Raw genomic sequence first — 18,027 nt, 5'->3', positions numbered from 1 at the left:
CAAAAACACTATTCGTTCAAATTTTTATATATGTATTTATATATATTTATATATATATATATATATAGACTTATATATATATATATATATATTAATAAATGAAATAAGTAATTAAACATTTAGTACCGGTACCCTTTTTTTAAGTTATTAATTTATTGAATAAACTAACATGTTTCGGCTCTTAGGCCATGATCACAGTTATGAACAAATAGTAAATAAATAGAAATGTAAATAATAAATAAGTAAATTATCATATGATTTTGGAATTTTGTCTAGTATATAGGTTGGCTTAAGTGTTGTTTTCCTTTGATTTATTATATAAGATTTTTTCATATATTATGTTTTCTTTTTGAATTTGCATTGTATTAAGAATGTTTTCAGGATCTTTTTATGGTTTCTATATATGTGGAATTCTTCTTTAATGAATAATTTGGCTTTGTTTGGTTCTAATTCAATTATTGATAAATTATTTTCTATATTTTGATATTTATGATTAGTTTTTATTAGGTGTTCTGCGTAGTTTGATTTCATACTTGTTGAATTTTTAGATTTAAATGCCTGTATATGTTTTTTTGAATCTACATTTGAAGCTTCTACTAGTTTGGCCAATATAATACTTGTTACAGTCTGTACAGGAAATTTTGTAAATACCGCTTTTGTTAAATTTTGTTACTAAGAAACAAATCTCTAAAACAAAATGAAATAAAAGACATAATCAATCTAACAAAGACAATAATCAACACAACAACAACAAGACATAATCAATATAACAAGACATAATCAATACTTTGGAACAAAATTACTTTGAATACAATAACAAATATTACAAACAAAATGATGGTCTTGCAATGGGTAGCCCTCTTTCTGGCTTATTAGCAGATTTATATATGAATTATTTAGAAACAAACAAAATTATAAACAATTCAAACCCCATGAAAAATAAGATAATATATTGGTTCAGGTACGTTGACGATGTTATTTGCTTATTTGAAGGATCCGAAACTGAGAGTGACACACTTCTAACATACATAAATTCTATATCTAAGAATATCAAGTTTACCAAAGATGCTCAAAAAGAAAAAATCAATTATCTGGACTTAACAATCTCAAAAATTAACGCAAAACACTCATTTGATATTTTTAGAAAAACAACCACTTCTAAATTAATAATACCTAAATCATCGAACCATCCTTGGCAGCAAAAAATGGCAGCATTCCACTCCATGATTTACAGACTAATAACATTGCCCCTAAACAAAACAAATTTTGAAAAGGAAAAGAAGATAATAAAATATATTGCAGCCGAAAATGGATATAAGGACAATCTTATTGATAATATGATAAAAAACAAAATTAAGAAACAAAAGAAAAAAGAAGAGAAATTGAAAAAAGAATACATATGTCTCCCTCATAACTCTAAATTAAATAAAGCAATAAGGAAAACCTTATCTAAAACAAATTACAAAGCAACATATAGAACAAAAAACAACGTCTTTAAGATTATAAATTCAAAAGTGTCCAAACATCAACAAATAACTGAAGAATCATCAAAATTTAACAAAAGCGGTATTTACAAAATTTCCTGTACAGACTGTAACAAGTATTATATTGGCCAAACTAGTAGAAGCTTCAAATGTAGATTCCAAGAACATATACAGGCATTTAAATCTAAAAATTCAACAAGTATGAAATCAAACTATGCAGAACACCTAATAAAAACTAATCATAAATATCAAAATATAGAAAATAATTTATTTATCAATAATTGAATTAGAACCAAACAAAGCCAAATTATTCATTAAAGAAGAATTCCACATATATAGAAACCATAAAAAAGATCCTGAAAACATTCTTAATACAATGCAAATTCAAAAAAAAAACATAATATGTGAAAAAATCTTATATAATAAATCAAAGGAAAACAACACTTAAGCCAACCTATATACTAGACAAAATTCCAAAATCATATGATAATTTACTTATTTATTATTTACATTTCTATTTATTTACTATTTGTTCATAACTGTGATCATGGCCTAAGAGCCGAAACATGTTAGTTTATTCAATAAATTAATAACTTAAAAAAAGGGTACTAATTATTTATTTCATTTATTAATAATAATAGTAGCCCTCAATAGTGAACGATATATTTATTCAATATATATATATATATATATACGTCCGTGAACGCGATAACTTGAGTAATTTTTGTCCGATTTTGATGAAATTTGGTTTAAAGGTGTAAAGCGGGATAAACTTGAATGAGTTCGCGAACCAGCACGATCGGACCATGGGAACGGGGCTTTACGGGGGGTTTTATGGGGTAAAAATTGGATGTTCTCACTTTTGCCCCTCAAAACACAAAATTTCCCAATTTCTGTTTTACCTTTTTAAAGAGCTTAAAAAAACAAATAATTTAGTATATAAAAGTATTTTTGTTCCATTATTAGTAACGGAGAAAATTTAAAAAATTGTAAATTTAAAATTCCCATGTTATTCTTATGGAGAATATTGTCAAATGTTGTAGTTTGCTTGTTTATGAATATATTTTGATCAAACTTGTCAAATTTATTTATTTTGTACTAATCTGTCAATATTTTACTCAAAAACACACTTTATTTGTTTCCTTGTAGCAGCAAACCTAGGTACTCGTTAAACCCAATGTTATTAAAATATTATTTAACTGAAAATCAATTCAGACAAATGGAAATTCGCTTAGTCGGCAGGTTTGCTGCGGCGGGGGTATTTATTTTTATCAGAGTATAATAAATGGTCTTTACTATATCCAGACGTATTGAAATGGTGCAAGTCACATTCTATTTCCTTGTAAAAGTCCTCTGTAACTATAGAATACATTAAAGACTCAGTGTCTGTCATTTTTGAATCAGAAATATTTTGTTCTTAAATTGTGACATACGATTATACTGGAAATCATACATTATTACTTTACTAAATTTAAATCAGGTATTAATTTGCCATTCATTTTCTCCGGCGTTAATGGATAGTCATTATGTAAATCATGTAAGCTTTTATCATATTATTTTAAATCAACTTCCAAAATGTATTCAAACTCGTCATTTTGATTATTATTGTAGTCTATCTCATTCGTCCAACGAAATTCATCCTCGGGCAGTGGCTCACAGTGGAGCTACTGATTTTTTATTATAGAAAACCCATATTAAAAATTATTTTTATGTTGGTTGTTCACCTTGCGTTTGCTTGAAACTCACCCGATTTGAATAACTAATAGCTTAAATGAAAGCCGGTATTTCACTGACGGTTCTTATACGAAAATATATAGGATTATATAATTAATTATAACTGGTGAAATACATCTTAATTGAAGTAAGAATACGAAAATGATTGACATTATGTTTTTTGTTGGAGTAATACTGTAGGTAAAAATACGCCGATGCTTGATGTGAAGTCGTTGCGTGCATGTCTCAATGTAAGACCTCAATCATGAAAATTGGTCGGGTAGAAGAGCCCAAATGAACTTGGCAAAGAGAAACCAAATTTAACTCCCATAAGAAGTACATGGAGAGCAAATTTCGTTTACGTATAAACAGAGTGAGAATATAGATAATTATATGCCGATGCTTGATGGCAAATCTTTGCGTGCATACCTTCAATTTGAGACCTCAATCATGAAAATCAGTCGGGTAGAAGGGCCAAACAAACTCGGAAAAGAACAACAACAAAAAAATATTTATATTAAAATGGCTCCAGGCATGTACATATTCATTGGGAGAATGTTTTTTAGTTAGATTACTGTAAAATGCTTCTATTGGAGGGAGAGACTCGGAAAACTTATCTGGTCTCGTCATATATTAATAGATAAATACGCCTTTGCGTTGTAGTAGTGAATTGTCTATAAATCTAAATGTATTTAAATTGGAAGCTAATTTGCATAATGGAAGGGACAGAAAGTTATAGGAATCTAAAAATATTATATCATCAACAGAGAATGAAATGTACTTTTCCATATCTTTGGCTATGCAATTTAATTTACGATTAAACTTTCCCAAGTGTTGCATTATTTAAATTCCATCGAGACAATGTGTTGAGTTTTGGAAAGATGCCTCTTGCTCTGGAGTCATTACAAGGGGAATATTTATCACCATTTGACTTTTAATAAAATCACAAGTCTCAAATAACCTCAAATAAACACGCACATAACGTTTGCGCCACTATATAATTCTTCAGAAATAATTTTAGAATCTCTCACTACAACAAATGCAAATCGAGGTGGAGTATGGCTGTTAGAGTTTATAAAACATTCAAAATCTGCATAAATCACAAATGGGGCTTTAAGTTAATATTTTGAATTTTTAAATTGTAATGTATCTTGTTTAGACATTTCCACTCGTTGGGCATCAACGTTTTTACAATATATTGTGTCACGTTCTAATTTATCATTAATGTAAAGTATTGTAAACACAACTTGCAAAAATACTTTTTATGGTCGTACTTCACTAATTTATCAAAATCACGAATTAAAAAATAATGCGATTTACGATGCGTCATTCTTTAAAAGAGCATTTTCAATTTGAGGTATTAAATCTCTTTTCTCAATAGTTAAGGTGGTAAGGCTTCTAAAATCTGCAATAATTTTTTTTTTCATTCGGTAATTTTCCATTTTGATCTATTGTATATTTTATCAATTTGATTCTCCTTACTAAAGTCAATTTTATCGGCAGAGGACAAGACTGAAGATTATTTCCAAGTTCAGTTCTAATCGATTCACCAACAAATATAATCATTGTATATGGACAATTGTTGCAAGAATTGATGTGTCTTTTAAAATGTTCATAACATTTGTTTTACAGAAATTAAAAAAAATTGTGACTTTGCAATATATGGGATTTAAGATCCATGGTGCTATCACAGATAAAATCACATACTTTGATGGGGATTTTAAGTGTTAATGGAGTTGGCCAATAGTATAGAACATTTGTATGGGCTTGTATAGGCCAAGAGCAGTATTAAAAAAATGGCTAAAAAAGCTCACAATGTTATTCTTATGGGAAAAAACGCCTAAAGCGTCGTCTCTTTGCCCTCTTGCCCCTAATTTACATTTACACTTGTGTAGGTCAATAAATGAAAGAATTCGCTTTTTACGCTTGATTTTGAATATATATAGGGGATAAGTGAGGATTAGTTATATTTATAAGGTTGGACAATAATTGTATAGGGATATGTAGGTAACGATCAGGATTTATGGAATTAGTGTCTAAAAATGATCCCCATGTTATTCTTATGGGGAAAAACGCTCAAAGGGACTTATATTTGCCATATTGCCCCTACTTGCACTAAAACAAACCTAAGATTTTAAAGACTTCTCTGAAAATAATTTGAACATCTAGTATTTTACCATTTTTTATTGTGTATATTTAAATAATACAAGAGCACGCCCCGTGGTCGAAAAATCGACCAACAGTATGTTTTGTGCAAACTTCTCTATTTTCACCCCACACTGTAAATAAAACATGTGATTGGAATGTCTTCCATTTGTTTTGATTTTCTGTTTATATTTTGTTGTTATTCCGTCATCACCATAGCAACCCATAAGATCCATGTTAATTTTTTTTAAATTTCTAATTAATTTTTTGTGCTTATTTTTGAGCCTATTTTAATTTATAAAGGGATTCTGCACACCTACAGGAAAATAGCTTTCTAACGGTATGCGTAGATTTTCCCTACGATACACACGAGCTGAGAAAAAAGGTTTTAAAGAAACATGCTTGCCTATTAATATATAGATAGATGTCATCCACTCACCAAAGGATTGAACTATCAAAAATATAGCATTACACATAGTATAAATAACTCAACCCTACGTATTTAATTATTATTTAAATGCTGAATTTGTGTCACAAACACTGAATGTTTACAGCTGTTATGTTAAGCAATTATATTATACGAAAAGCTAGTTTAGAATGTTAGCGTCGGCTGCTAAACTTAAAAAAAAAATTAAACTTAATAAGAAAAAAGCTGGAACCCTAAACTAAAAATGTGGCTATAATATTGTGGTATAATTACTTCGTCAAGTAATCCAAATGTTGTCGATGTGAGGTTAAAAAGTTTCATGTTTCACCGTTAAAACGGCATCGTCAGGGTACAAATACATAAAAGACATTACTGTCACACGCACACAATAAATAAATAACACGAAACGAACATTTGGATAGGATGGGTAATGGTTAGCTGGTCCCGTAATCCGAGGATCTAAAAAGGTCAGGGATTAAAACGACTCCACTGGTCCCGAGGGATCCAGGTAGTTTTGGGGAGGCTAATCCAGCGGGGAAATGATGCACGAAGCGTGGTGTAAACAAACAATAAATACTTCGTCAAAGAATTGTGCGAATTTTGGAGTTCCCTCGCCAGGTCATCATGTCATCGCAAAGCAATGCATCACTTCACTGTACAAGTCAAAAACAGCAAATACTTGCAGTGCTCTCTTCGAAGCGAAGTCTTTTAGCGAAGTCTCCCCTACCTTCAAATGCACCACTATGACGGAAAGTCTAAATACCTTTATGCTACCCCTTCTCCCAATAAATCCCCGATGTGTGTTAGGAATAAAGTAAGCAGACAGATATTTTTGTCATGTTAAAAAAGGTTTTTAGTCAAAGGAGGGCAACTTTAATAGAGCACGATGTTGCGACATTTTTATAGAAACTCTTCGCGAGGACCTGTCTTCATGGTGGAACGGTGGAGGTTGCTCGAAAATTCGTAAGTAAATATGTGTCACCCTGTCACAAACTGACCGATCAAGAGACAAAATTTAAATGACAGGTGTTTATACAAATAATGCCAAGACTGTCCAAGCCAATATATAGGCAAACAGGTCGTGGGTTCGTTACTTCGTTTTAACAGAATTTCATTTCCGCTGCGAAGCACGGGTACAACAGCTAGTTAATATTACAATAGATTATTTAAAATTTTATTAACACTACTACACATTTTTATTATATTATTAAATTGTTTGTTTTAAAATGTATTTGATATCACTACATAACATTGTCACCTACATGACATATAATGTTTTAGATTATTTTATTCTTCAATAAAATACGGCAGCACGTGGAAGAACAATTATTTGTATTAACAGGACATAACTTTAAGTGTTAGCAACAGAACTCACTTGTAAAACAAAGGAAATCATATGCAATACAGACAAGTAAGACAATTTAAATAATTATGTGTTAACAGAACTAATGTATATCGTAACACACCCCCTCGATTGATATTTTGATTTTTAAAAAATATATTAATCGGTTTAACGACAACAAATTATTACATCAGTCTATATTCATTATAATCTTGCGCAATTGCACGAACCTTTCTTTACATGGAGCGGCGAGATTATCCTGACTACATACTGCACATCAATTATTCCTTTCATACATGGATCTTTTATAAAATGCACTCTGATGTCAATATGTTTGCCTCTCTTTGAGTTTTTAAAAGTTTTTATAGAAGAACTTGCACTTAAGTTATATTATTTCAGTTATATGATTTTTTTTGATAAGCAATCAAACAAATCATATGAGCTAACTACATTAAGGAAAACTTAAATGTTACATTCTTTTTGGGAACCACGCATATTTATACTTCTGAGATAAGTTTCGAAGTGTTCATATCCTAATGGTTAGTGTCTTAAACTTTTTTTTCTGTGCGAGATTAAAGGGGTCTATCCCTTTTATATTTGCAAACATTCCAGGGGTTACTTTACCGTTAAAGCGGTTGAGTGTACTTGAACGTGTCAATTTAGATTGTACAAGAGTTTACGAATCTACTCTTCAAAATTGATATGTATATGAAATACACTGAACGCACTTGTTGCAGAGCGTTTGTTTGGCCGAGCGTGGCGGGAGGAGTGGGTGGTGCTGTACGACGACTCTACGCTGGCGTGGTTCAAGGAGAAGGGTCGCGGGGAACCTGAAGGTAGTGTCGTGGTCAAGGAAGCCCCTGAGATGCTGGCAGTATCCCAATGGACATTGAGGATCCCTGGTCGTCCCGTACTGCCCTCGGGCTGTCATGTCGTCCAGCTCATGGCGTTCGGCACCCGTGGAGGTGACAAAGTCCATTGGCTACTGGCTCAGTCCGAGGAGGAAGTCAAGTGAGTATATACTATCACGCCCAAGCGTAATGCTCAGCCAATTATATAAAATATTATAACTGAATGAAGCTAAACGTAAAGTTGTATCAGCAACACATTGTCTGAAGAGTATGCCTGACACAGTCCCATGGCTGCTTCAGCTCAAGATGCAGTTGTACATGTGATAGACCTAAGTCTCTCCTAGAGTGGATATAGGGCACTGGTTCGACCCTGAGAACAGTAATTAGCTTTTTGATGGTTCGACGCTGGACCTAGCTCTCCTTAGAGATCATATTGTTATAACCCTAGAGCTAACTGGTCTTAGTCAGTAACAAAGCTATCATCATAACCATTCAACTCCACTCACTCATCTCTCGCACACGTCTGTGTTGTAAATTCGTTTAAATGTAATTAAATTCCAAAATAGGTAATCGGTGAGCTCTCTGTCCACTAAAATATCACGATACAATTGATGTAGCAATGCCGCAGTTTGCCTGCCTTAAGACAAAATTTTCAGGCAAAATATAGGAAAAATCACTAATTTCCTAAGTTCTTACGAAAATAAATGTACGAGAACGTAAAAAAACATACGGAAAAAATTAATTCGTAAACTTTCAATAAATTTTATCGTTTATTTATTTGGAACACACATACCGCTCAACATAAAAAAGGGGCTATAGTCTGTCATATAATATTCTTGTAAAAACCTACAGTTTTTACCAAAATATTTGCTGCAATAGCTACTATTTTAATAACAATTTTATTATTAGTAACGTAACTAAAACATATAGCCTAGTACACTGGTCTTACGCTGTTGATGTTTGTTTTGCAATTCCTAGCCATTGGATGACAGCCATCAGCAATACGGTAAGTTCTCTGTAATGTGTAAAAACTAGGTTAAAATTTATTTACGGGAGGATTGTTCTTAAAGGTATATTTCACTAGAATCTTGTCATGGAGGTTGTAATATTTATGCCAGGGGTTTCTTATACTGTACATTACTAGGGCCTGAAGTGGCTCTTTCCAAAGCGGAGTTAAAAAACGGAGGCTACGTGTCGCTGACGTCGAGGTCGGAAAATGGTAGAGGAAATATAATGAGGATCGAAAATACACTCTCCGTCCGTGTTATAACCTGACTTATCGTGTTAAATGAAATCTCTAAACTCTAATTTTTGATATAGTTTATAAGTTAAATATAGTTTAATAAGGTAAATAACTTCTTGATCATTTACGTGTTATTAAATTTACGGAAAGTAAATAAAGATATAAGTTGTCATTTGCCTATTGGGTCTGATGATGATTGGAGTGTCCAATCGAAATCGATCACCACTTACCATCTTTTGTATATTTACCGTCTTGTGAGTAACAGTATAAGCGTAAATATATGTTTTAAGTGTTATAAGACGTATCTTTATTTACTTTCCGTTTAATAAGGTTTAAAGAGAAATTGGGAATTTTTTTGTTTTGAGAGTCAAAAATTAGAAAACCCAATTTTTAGAACATAAAACCATGCTGGTTCGCGAACACATTCAAGATTATACCGCCCTACACCTTCTAGCCAAATGTCATAAAAATCAAACAAAGATTACTCAAGTTAACGCGTTGATGTTTTATGGGGTAAAAATTGGGTTTTCACATTTTTTAAACCTGCAAATCAGCTGTAACGGCTATTTGTACAATATTTGGGCCAGTGACATAATTTTTAGGGGATTTCCTAAATAGGGAATAATAATACAAACGTGTAAAACCTACGTTTATTCGAAAGAGTTTGTGAACCAGCATGATCGGACTATGGGAACAGGGTTTTATTTTGCTTTAGTTTGCTAGTTTATGGTGTTAGTTTGATCAAAATTGGAACATTTCTTTATTTTATACTAGGCTGTCAACATTTTACTAGTAAAATTCACTTAATTATTCTCCTTGTAGCAGCAAAACTGCCACCCACTCATGGTTATAGTAGTAGATTTTTCTTGGGGTAAGACTATTTCCGCTTCGATATCAACCATACAATTATGTATCTTATCTTATGTATGTTGTTGTTTTAGCTGCCACCACCCCCGCAGACGCAGACAGACAACAAGTCTAACCACGACTGTTTAGATTCTCAGCCACAGCGTCTGTCCCCCACTACCGTCCAGATCACAAGTAAGCTACGTTACTAGGCTAAAATAAATTAGGACACGTATGACACAAGGGTATTGGTAAAATCTAGACAAGGGTAATTTACCCGCGGGCTTCATCCCGTTTGACTTCATATGTGTTAATAAAACTATTGATTGGTTAAGTTAAGCTGAAATAAACAAAACAGAATACAGTTTTTGAGTACTGTCAACAACAAATTCTTCGGTAAAACACTTCACAAAAATCTGGAGGGCAGGTCCAGAATTGATGGCGTCTTAAGTCTGTAAATTGTATCCGTGTTGTTTAATAAGTTCAGTGCTAAATGGTTTTGAAGAGATTCCAATTTCGTAATACATCGTTCACTTAAGGTCATGATTTCGTCCTTAACTGTAGGCATCTTAACAAGGTCTTGATGTAGTGTTCTATTGGTGACATACCGAGGTGCATTTGTTATTTTCCTCAGCATTGTCGATTGGTATACTTGGATAATTTCTATATTAGAAGTACTCGCCAAGCCCCATGGTTGCACTCCATATGTCCATATTGGTTTCAATCTGGTTTTATATAGCAATAATTTGTTTTCTAGACTAGGTTTTGATTTTCTTCCGATGAGCCAATTTAACTGATTAGATTTTAAATTTAGTTTATTAATTTATTATTTCCCAACGGATTACACCATTTTACAATGTTTATGTACAGATGGCATTTACAATAATTCAGGATTTGACATGTAAGATAGTTTTACTAAACTAAAGAAGTAATAACAATAGTTATAACAAAGTAGTAGACTAAGAAAGTAATAACAATAAATTAACACTGGTAAAGTAACAACGAAAACAATATTTACAAGCAGGGGTGTGGTTTCTCAGGTTAGCAAGGAGACTTCTTTTTGAACGGGAGGGCTCACAGAAGAAGCCCAGTTGAGCAGCCGCCTGCTACCAGCCTTAAACAGACTGAAAATTCCGCTGTTGTAGGAATAGTAGGCTGGGAAAAAGCGTCTACTGAAGATTGTCTTGAAGCGTGTGCCTCTGGGCGTGGTAATGTCGATACCGCTCAGGATATTGGGACAATCGACGACACATTTTACCAGCTTGTAGAGCAGAATGATGTCGGCATGATGACGTTGGAGTGAAAGAGGTAGAAGATTGAAGGGCTTCTCCACATCGTCAACCGGGGTGCTGTGGTAGGTTAACCCAAGTCTCGGTCCAAGCATCCGTATGAAGCGGGTTTGAATTTTCTCCAGTTCGTTGACATGGTTCTTGTGGAAAGGAGACCAGACGACAGACCCATATTCCAGCTGTGGGCGTACCAGGGAAATGTAGAGCTTGATCAAGGTGAAAGGTAAAAATGATGATTATGATGTTGTTAAAAACTAACAATGATGTTGTTTAGGAAACTTACGGTGAGATCCTTTTCCCCCAAGGGTGGTGCGTTCCTTTAATTCGGCACTGAGGTTTAGAAGGTGAGCGGCTTCACGGGAAGTTCTGTCTCTGGATAGCTTGACCGAAGAAAATCGTGGATTCAATTTGGTCTCAGATCCGGCAAAAATTCTTCATTGCAGTGACTACGTCAGAATTCCTGCCAAGAACAAGTTTGAGAGGCCGAGGTTGATCAGGTTTTTTACCACCAACACTAAAGTCAAATTCCTTGGACCTGGTAGCGTCCACTATCCCGTCGGTTAAACCATAGATAAAAGGAGTGTGTTAAACTGAGTTATACGTCAGCGAGACGATGCATGCATCTTCATCACACCTCCATTCAGAACAACGCGTAGTGCACGTCGGTAGCATGCTCCCTAGGTAGAAAGGTGAAGTCAGCCTCCCTGGACCCGGTGGTGTCCAATCTCCTGTCTGCCAAGTCGAGTCTGATGTCAGCAAGACGATGCATCCTTACCCCTCCTCTATCCAGACAAACACTCACCACATCCAACAGTTCACAGTAGAGCCTGTCATACACAATTTTTGCCAGTCAGATGTCCTACAGCATGTCACACAATAGCAGCAGCGTGTAGAAGGAAAAGCCGGAAGATGATCATCAAGCAGGGGCCCATGATCACGTGTTACCCAGATCTCGACTTTGTTGGTTGTCATTCAACTGCACTAGTCAAAAATCCACTACGTAAGTCAAACCATAGACAAATAGAATAAATATAGGCCGTCAGCTGTGCTGCGGTTAGTGGTAAGTTCTGGCGTCCACCGCTAGGTTTGCCATGTAGTTACGGCGCACACCGCTGCAGCGTCTGCTAGTCGCATATGGATCCTGCGCTCCTCGCCTGCAGCGGTGTGTGCCGTAACTACACGGCACTCATAGCGGTGGGCACCGGAACCTTCCTTTGACAGTCTATATTTATTCTATTTGTCTTATGGTCAAACGATTCATTTTCTGTACCGTGCTGCTACCTAGCATCAAATTATGAACTACGTCCACCATGATTATGGATAGCACATTGCATTCATTTACGATTTTGACATCAGCTGACCTCTTTCAGCAGGAATCACATCTTCGCCAATTAGGTCTTGTATCCTTTTCAGAAGAAGTTTTTTCAAACAACTTGGACATTACTGGTAAAAGACTTATAGGTCGATATAAACTTACCTATTCAAGAGGCTTCCTATGTTTCGGAATGACTCTCAATTATTTTGCTCTTTTGAAAAGATCTGGTATATTTTCAAGTTTTAACATTGTATTAAATAACATAGTCAAAAATATTATTCCTTTTCGTGGAAGCTCTTTAAGTATTTTACCAGTTATGGGGTCGTAACCAGGAGCATTGTTAGAATGAAGAATGTTGGTGATGATATATTTTACTTCTTATGGTTTGAACTTCCGCAATGGGAAGTCAAGTTGTAGTGGATCATCCAAATATTCAAGTATCTCTTCCTCTTTGTTTACTACCACATTTGGTTTGAACACATTCTCAAAGAATTTAGCAAAGGTTTCAGACTTCTCTGTGTTACATTTTGCCCAGCTCCCATCAGATTTTAAAATCGGCGAAATTCGAATCTATGGGCGCTTCATTCGCTTCGTAGCTTTCCAGAGGGAATAATCCGTAGCTTCGGAAGGTGACAGAGATTGGGTGTAATTCTCAAAACAGCGATTTTTTAAATCATATAACAGCTGCTTCAAATTTCGAGATGCCCTATTAAAATGCTTTATCAACTGGATTCCTGCTATTTTGTCAGATTTTCTCAACCTTCTTTTTTCCGCAATCTTCTGTTTAACGAAAATAGGGTAACTTAATCCAGAAGTTAATCCAGGTTTTGACAAATAATTAAGGACAGGAGTTTATGTTTTCACAGAACTTTGAATACAAGTTATAAACCAATGGCGTCTTCTAAATTTTGATTGCTTTGTAATTGCATTTTTAAGTTTAAATTATTGTTTATATCTTGACGAAAAATTTCCCAATTAGTGTTCTTGTTGTATAACCGTTCAGTTACTTTTTGGTGAAAATCTTGTGTACTGATTTACAATATTATCGGTAAATGGTCAGAGGATAGGTCAGGACTTGATTGTATATTAGTGTAGTTTTGATTAATACCTTTTGATATGAAGAAGTCCAATGATTTAGGAGTTTTCCTCATATCAGTCGGCCAATAAGTAGGTTCACCTGTTGAAATATGATTAAGAGTGTTGTCATTTATTACTCTTAGCAACTGTCGATCTGTTGGTGTAGCCAAGCGTGAACCCCACTCTTGATGCTTGGCATTAGACATTATAGTCTTCTTTACTATGCTGAGCCAAGCCATTGGCGTTCCAAATACCAATTTTTAGAACAATATTAATTTTAAATGAGCAATTACTGTTGTTAACAGATTAAGAAGTGTATTAATCTGCTCTGGTTGCTTGGATAGTATACTTTCGAAGCGAGCAAACGAATCTTGAATTATGAATGACAAACCTGCTTCTTGTTCTGTGACTTCATTATTACGGAATTGGTTTCTTGAATCACAGCCCTCTTACTGTTTCTTGTAGCTTGTGCAAACGAAATACCTTCAGTTAACGAACTGCTCTTACCGGGGTCACTAGTTTCGTTTACCTGTGTGTTCCTGAGTTTTTTCTGGAGTTTTTCGCCGAAGGGGTGGGGATTGCTTATTTTTAACATAATTGCATACGGGACAACCCTTGTAATTTGTCGGGTGTTCTTTGGAGTGCAATTAATTCACGGAGTCACGTTCAATTGTTCTCGGAGTGCAGTTGGAGGCTCTGATATGGGCTTAGGACAGGCTTTAGTATCATGATTTTGTGTGCATTTGACTCAACGAAAATCGTTGTGACAGTAGGATCTGGCGTGGCCATACACAGTATGGCCAACGTGTGTGACAACAGTGTGTGACAACGTTTACATTAAACAACTTTTTTTTCTTTCTAGGTGGTTCAAATGAAACCTTAGCATTTAACAAAAACTGGATCTGAAATATATCCTTGTTTTGAGCGTTAGGTTCCAAATCTACAACGAAAATAGACATGGGTTCCTTAGTGAATATATTTTTAAGATTAGTAAGGTTTCTTACCACATGTCCTTTTTCTTCGATTACAGCTGTAATTGTATCAACACTTGTTAAGTAATGCATTTCCCTCAAACCAACGCTGTTAGCTCGTTCTTGCTTCAGCTGGTAGGTGTGGAAGCTTACGTTTAAGTCCCTTAGACCTTTTACAATGTGTCTGTAATCATTAGATGACGATGGAAACAGTTTCATTCTATATTGACCAAGACACTTGTATGTATATCCAGTATTGGTAACCAAGGCATCCAAAGCTCTGACCATTGGTCCAATATTTGTTACTCCGGGAAGGAAGATTGGTGGAGGTTTGGCCACCTTAGTCGTCTGACGTAGTCTTCCACCATGTTTTGACATCATAAGTAACAAACAACGTGCCGGCATTTCATCATCCATTTGCTCGTCATCATTGGAGTACATAGGCTCATATAGCTGTTTCGAAGGGGGTGGTGTCTGTCTGATTAGTTACACGATGACGTTTTTGCACATGATCTGAGGATGAACCAATATTTCACTTGACATTTCTTGATTGGACAATTTGTCAGGAATCATTGGTATACCTTTATTCAACTCATTAGCGTCAGAGAAATTTTGGTCGTTTGAACTTTCCTTGGACAAGGAAGAGCTAGGCCTATAGTAATCATGTTCAAGTGTGTGAATGCTCATTGCCATGGTAACAAAATTAAAACTAACCTAAGAAACAAACTGGACAGTCACTAACTGAATTAGTTTATAGGATTTCACAAAAACACACGAACCTTTAGTATTTACATATTTAACGAATATAAACAATTCTTTTGACACAAAAACCTAGTTATTCTTTAAGTAAAATCGTAAGAAAATAAAAAAAAATGTCATTAAGAGAACTCACATACACGTTTGCTAAAAATTCATCAGCTGTACTTTTTGACTATTTTGTGTTGTACTGTATTTAGAATTTCCCGTTTGACATCAATAGAGCGGAGGCTGGCGTTTACCCCCCCTCCCCCCCCCCGTGGGAATTTTCGACATATACATTTTTTGGTTTGTATTGACATGTACTTTAAGGTTTTAGGTGTTTGCCACTTGTGAATTACAGCATGTTCCGGAAAACACGAAAATATCATGAATATATATTTTTAAAAAATGGTTTTTCTTTAGTGAGTTCGTTTGGCTCTACAACCCGACCGATTTTCATGATTGAGGTCTCAAATTGAAGGTATTAACGCACAGATTTCACATCAAGCATCGGCATATAGTTGCTTACAGTCCCACTCGGCTTATACGTAAACAAAATTTTTTCCCGTGTATTTCTTATGGGAGTTAAATTTGGTTTTTCTTTTCCGAGTTCGTTTGGCTCTTCTACCCACCCGATTTTCGTCATCGAGGTCTCAAATTGAAGGTATGCACGCACAGATTTCACATCAAGCATCAGTATATATTTATCAACAGTCCCACTCGGCGGCTTATATGTAAATTAAATTTACCCCCCATGTATTTCTAAAGGGAGTTAAATTTGTTTTTTTTCTTTTCCGAGTTTCTTTGGCTCTTCTACACGTCCGATCTTCATGATTGAGGTCTTAAATTGGTAGTATGCCTACATATATTTCACATCAAGCATCATCGTATATTTATCTACTTTATTACTCGACCAAAAAACATAGGTTTGATATATTTTTTAATTCGTAGTTCAATTTAAATTGTACAGTATTTTACCATTTGTAATTATATAACCCTATATATTTTTGTCTAAGAACCTTCAGTGAAATACCGGCTTGCATTTAAGATATTAGTTATTCAAATCGGACGGTTTTCAAGCAAACGCAAGGTGAACATCCAACATAAAAAAAAATTATAAGGTTTTTCTATGATTGAATATCAATAGCTTCAGTATTGTTTAATTTTTTTTTTATATGTTTTAGACTCAAAATAATCAGTCAATTATAGGCTTTAATTTGAGCTATTGGTCGTTTGATTGTTTGAATCGGTTAAGTTTAAGAAACTGTATTACACAATCAAAAATAATCAATTTGATTATTTCTCGGATATGATATTTATTTTAACGCCGCAGTGCAGCATGGGTCGTTTAGTATAGATTTTTTAGTTTGTTTTGATTAGATTAGTTGATTCCTGTGCGTAGGACGGGCCCACAGCAAGTTAGATCTTAAAAATGCAAGTATGGTGAAGTCATCAGATTGTTTTCAGTGGCATGCAAGCAAATGAAATGAAACGAAGTGAGCAAAGTATTTTGCAAGTACTGTACTTGATGCTTTTGAACAATGCATTATTCTGCTTGAAGTTGAAAACTGTGATCAGAATTCCTAGATGGTCTGTTTATCAGCTGGAGGACCTGTACCCGAATCGGTGGAAGACAATTTACTCAATGTAGATAATCTAGGGAAAGCTGCATGCAAACAGATTAGTTGAGATATGAGCAATAAAAAATATTTTTCTGGAGTTTTACTGCTGTCCCAAGAACGTGATATTAACCTTGAGAAGCTGATGACATACCCATTAGATCCAGTACCATGGGCATCAGCCACTGTCGATGGATGCCCAACCAAAACAGAAAAGGCCAAACTGCTCCATGCTTTGGAGAACAAGGGTATAGACGAACCTCTCAAGATTGAATAATGTATGTATGTAATTGACGGTATGGCTTACTTTTCGGTTCTTACTAATATTCCAGAAACCTCTGGTGAACTAGCACAGATTGCCTTCAGCAGTTTTCCGAAACTCAGCAGGGTATACTTTATTGTGGATACCTATTTAGATGTAACTATTAAAACATTGAAAGAGAGAAGAGGATATGGAGAAACGTTCTTAATGAGATGTCCAAAATCAAGATCCCACGGGATTGGAAAAAAATCCTAGCTAATGGTAAAAATAAAGAACAATGGGCTAACATGCTAAATAATGAATGGTCTCAGCACAAATAAAATTCAAACAAGCTTCAATACACGTTTCTAGGTAATGTAAGGTTGTTTTTGGTGATATTTTGAAATTCACCCCCCACCCGCAAACAGGGTTGAAATTTTTTTAATGGCAACCCATATCAATCGGCACATTATTTTAAAGAGATTTAAAAAAATAAAATTTTTGCCGCAAATCCGATTTTGATACGAGGAAAACGAAGTTTTAGACGTTAATTTTACTGGAACCTTACATTCCAGTAAAATTTACGTCTAAAATGTCTCAAATAAAATTTATTTAATTTAATTAGAATCTCTTAAAATTGCTTTCCTAGAGGTACTCTTTAAATCTAATGTTATTTAAATAGATTTAATTGAAAATCAATTCAGGCCAATTTGAAATCCGCATTGC

General features: G+C 34.5%; 1 protein-coding gene across 1 annotated transcript in view; it reads left to right on the top strand.

Annotated features, from left to right (window-relative positions):
• Positions 1-18,027, top strand: part of LOC128983048 (uncharacterized) — a 331,667-nt gene that overhangs the window by 307,837 nt on the left and 5,803 nt on the right. Inside the window, exons 5-7 of the mRNA XM_054402183.1 lie at positions 7,849-8,122; positions 8,941-8,968; positions 10,147-10,246. Of these exons, the coding sequence (XP_054258158.1) occupies positions 7,849-8,122; positions 8,941-8,968; positions 10,147-10,246 (402 nt within the window). The remainder of the gene's footprint in view (positions 1-7,848; positions 8,123-8,940; positions 8,969-10,146; positions 10,247-18,027) is intronic.

The sequence above is a fragment of the Macrosteles quadrilineatus genome, unplaced genomic scaffold (genome assembly GCF_028750875.1).
Source record: "Macrosteles quadrilineatus isolate MER2022 unplaced genomic scaffold, UCM_ALF_1.0 Scaffold_1__1_contigs__length_201487025, whole genome shotgun sequence".
Lineage (NCBI taxonomy): Eukaryota > Metazoa > Arthropoda > Insecta > Hemiptera > Cicadellidae > Macrosteles > Macrosteles quadrilineatus.
This window is presented reverse-complemented; position numbering and strand designations above follow the sequence as displayed.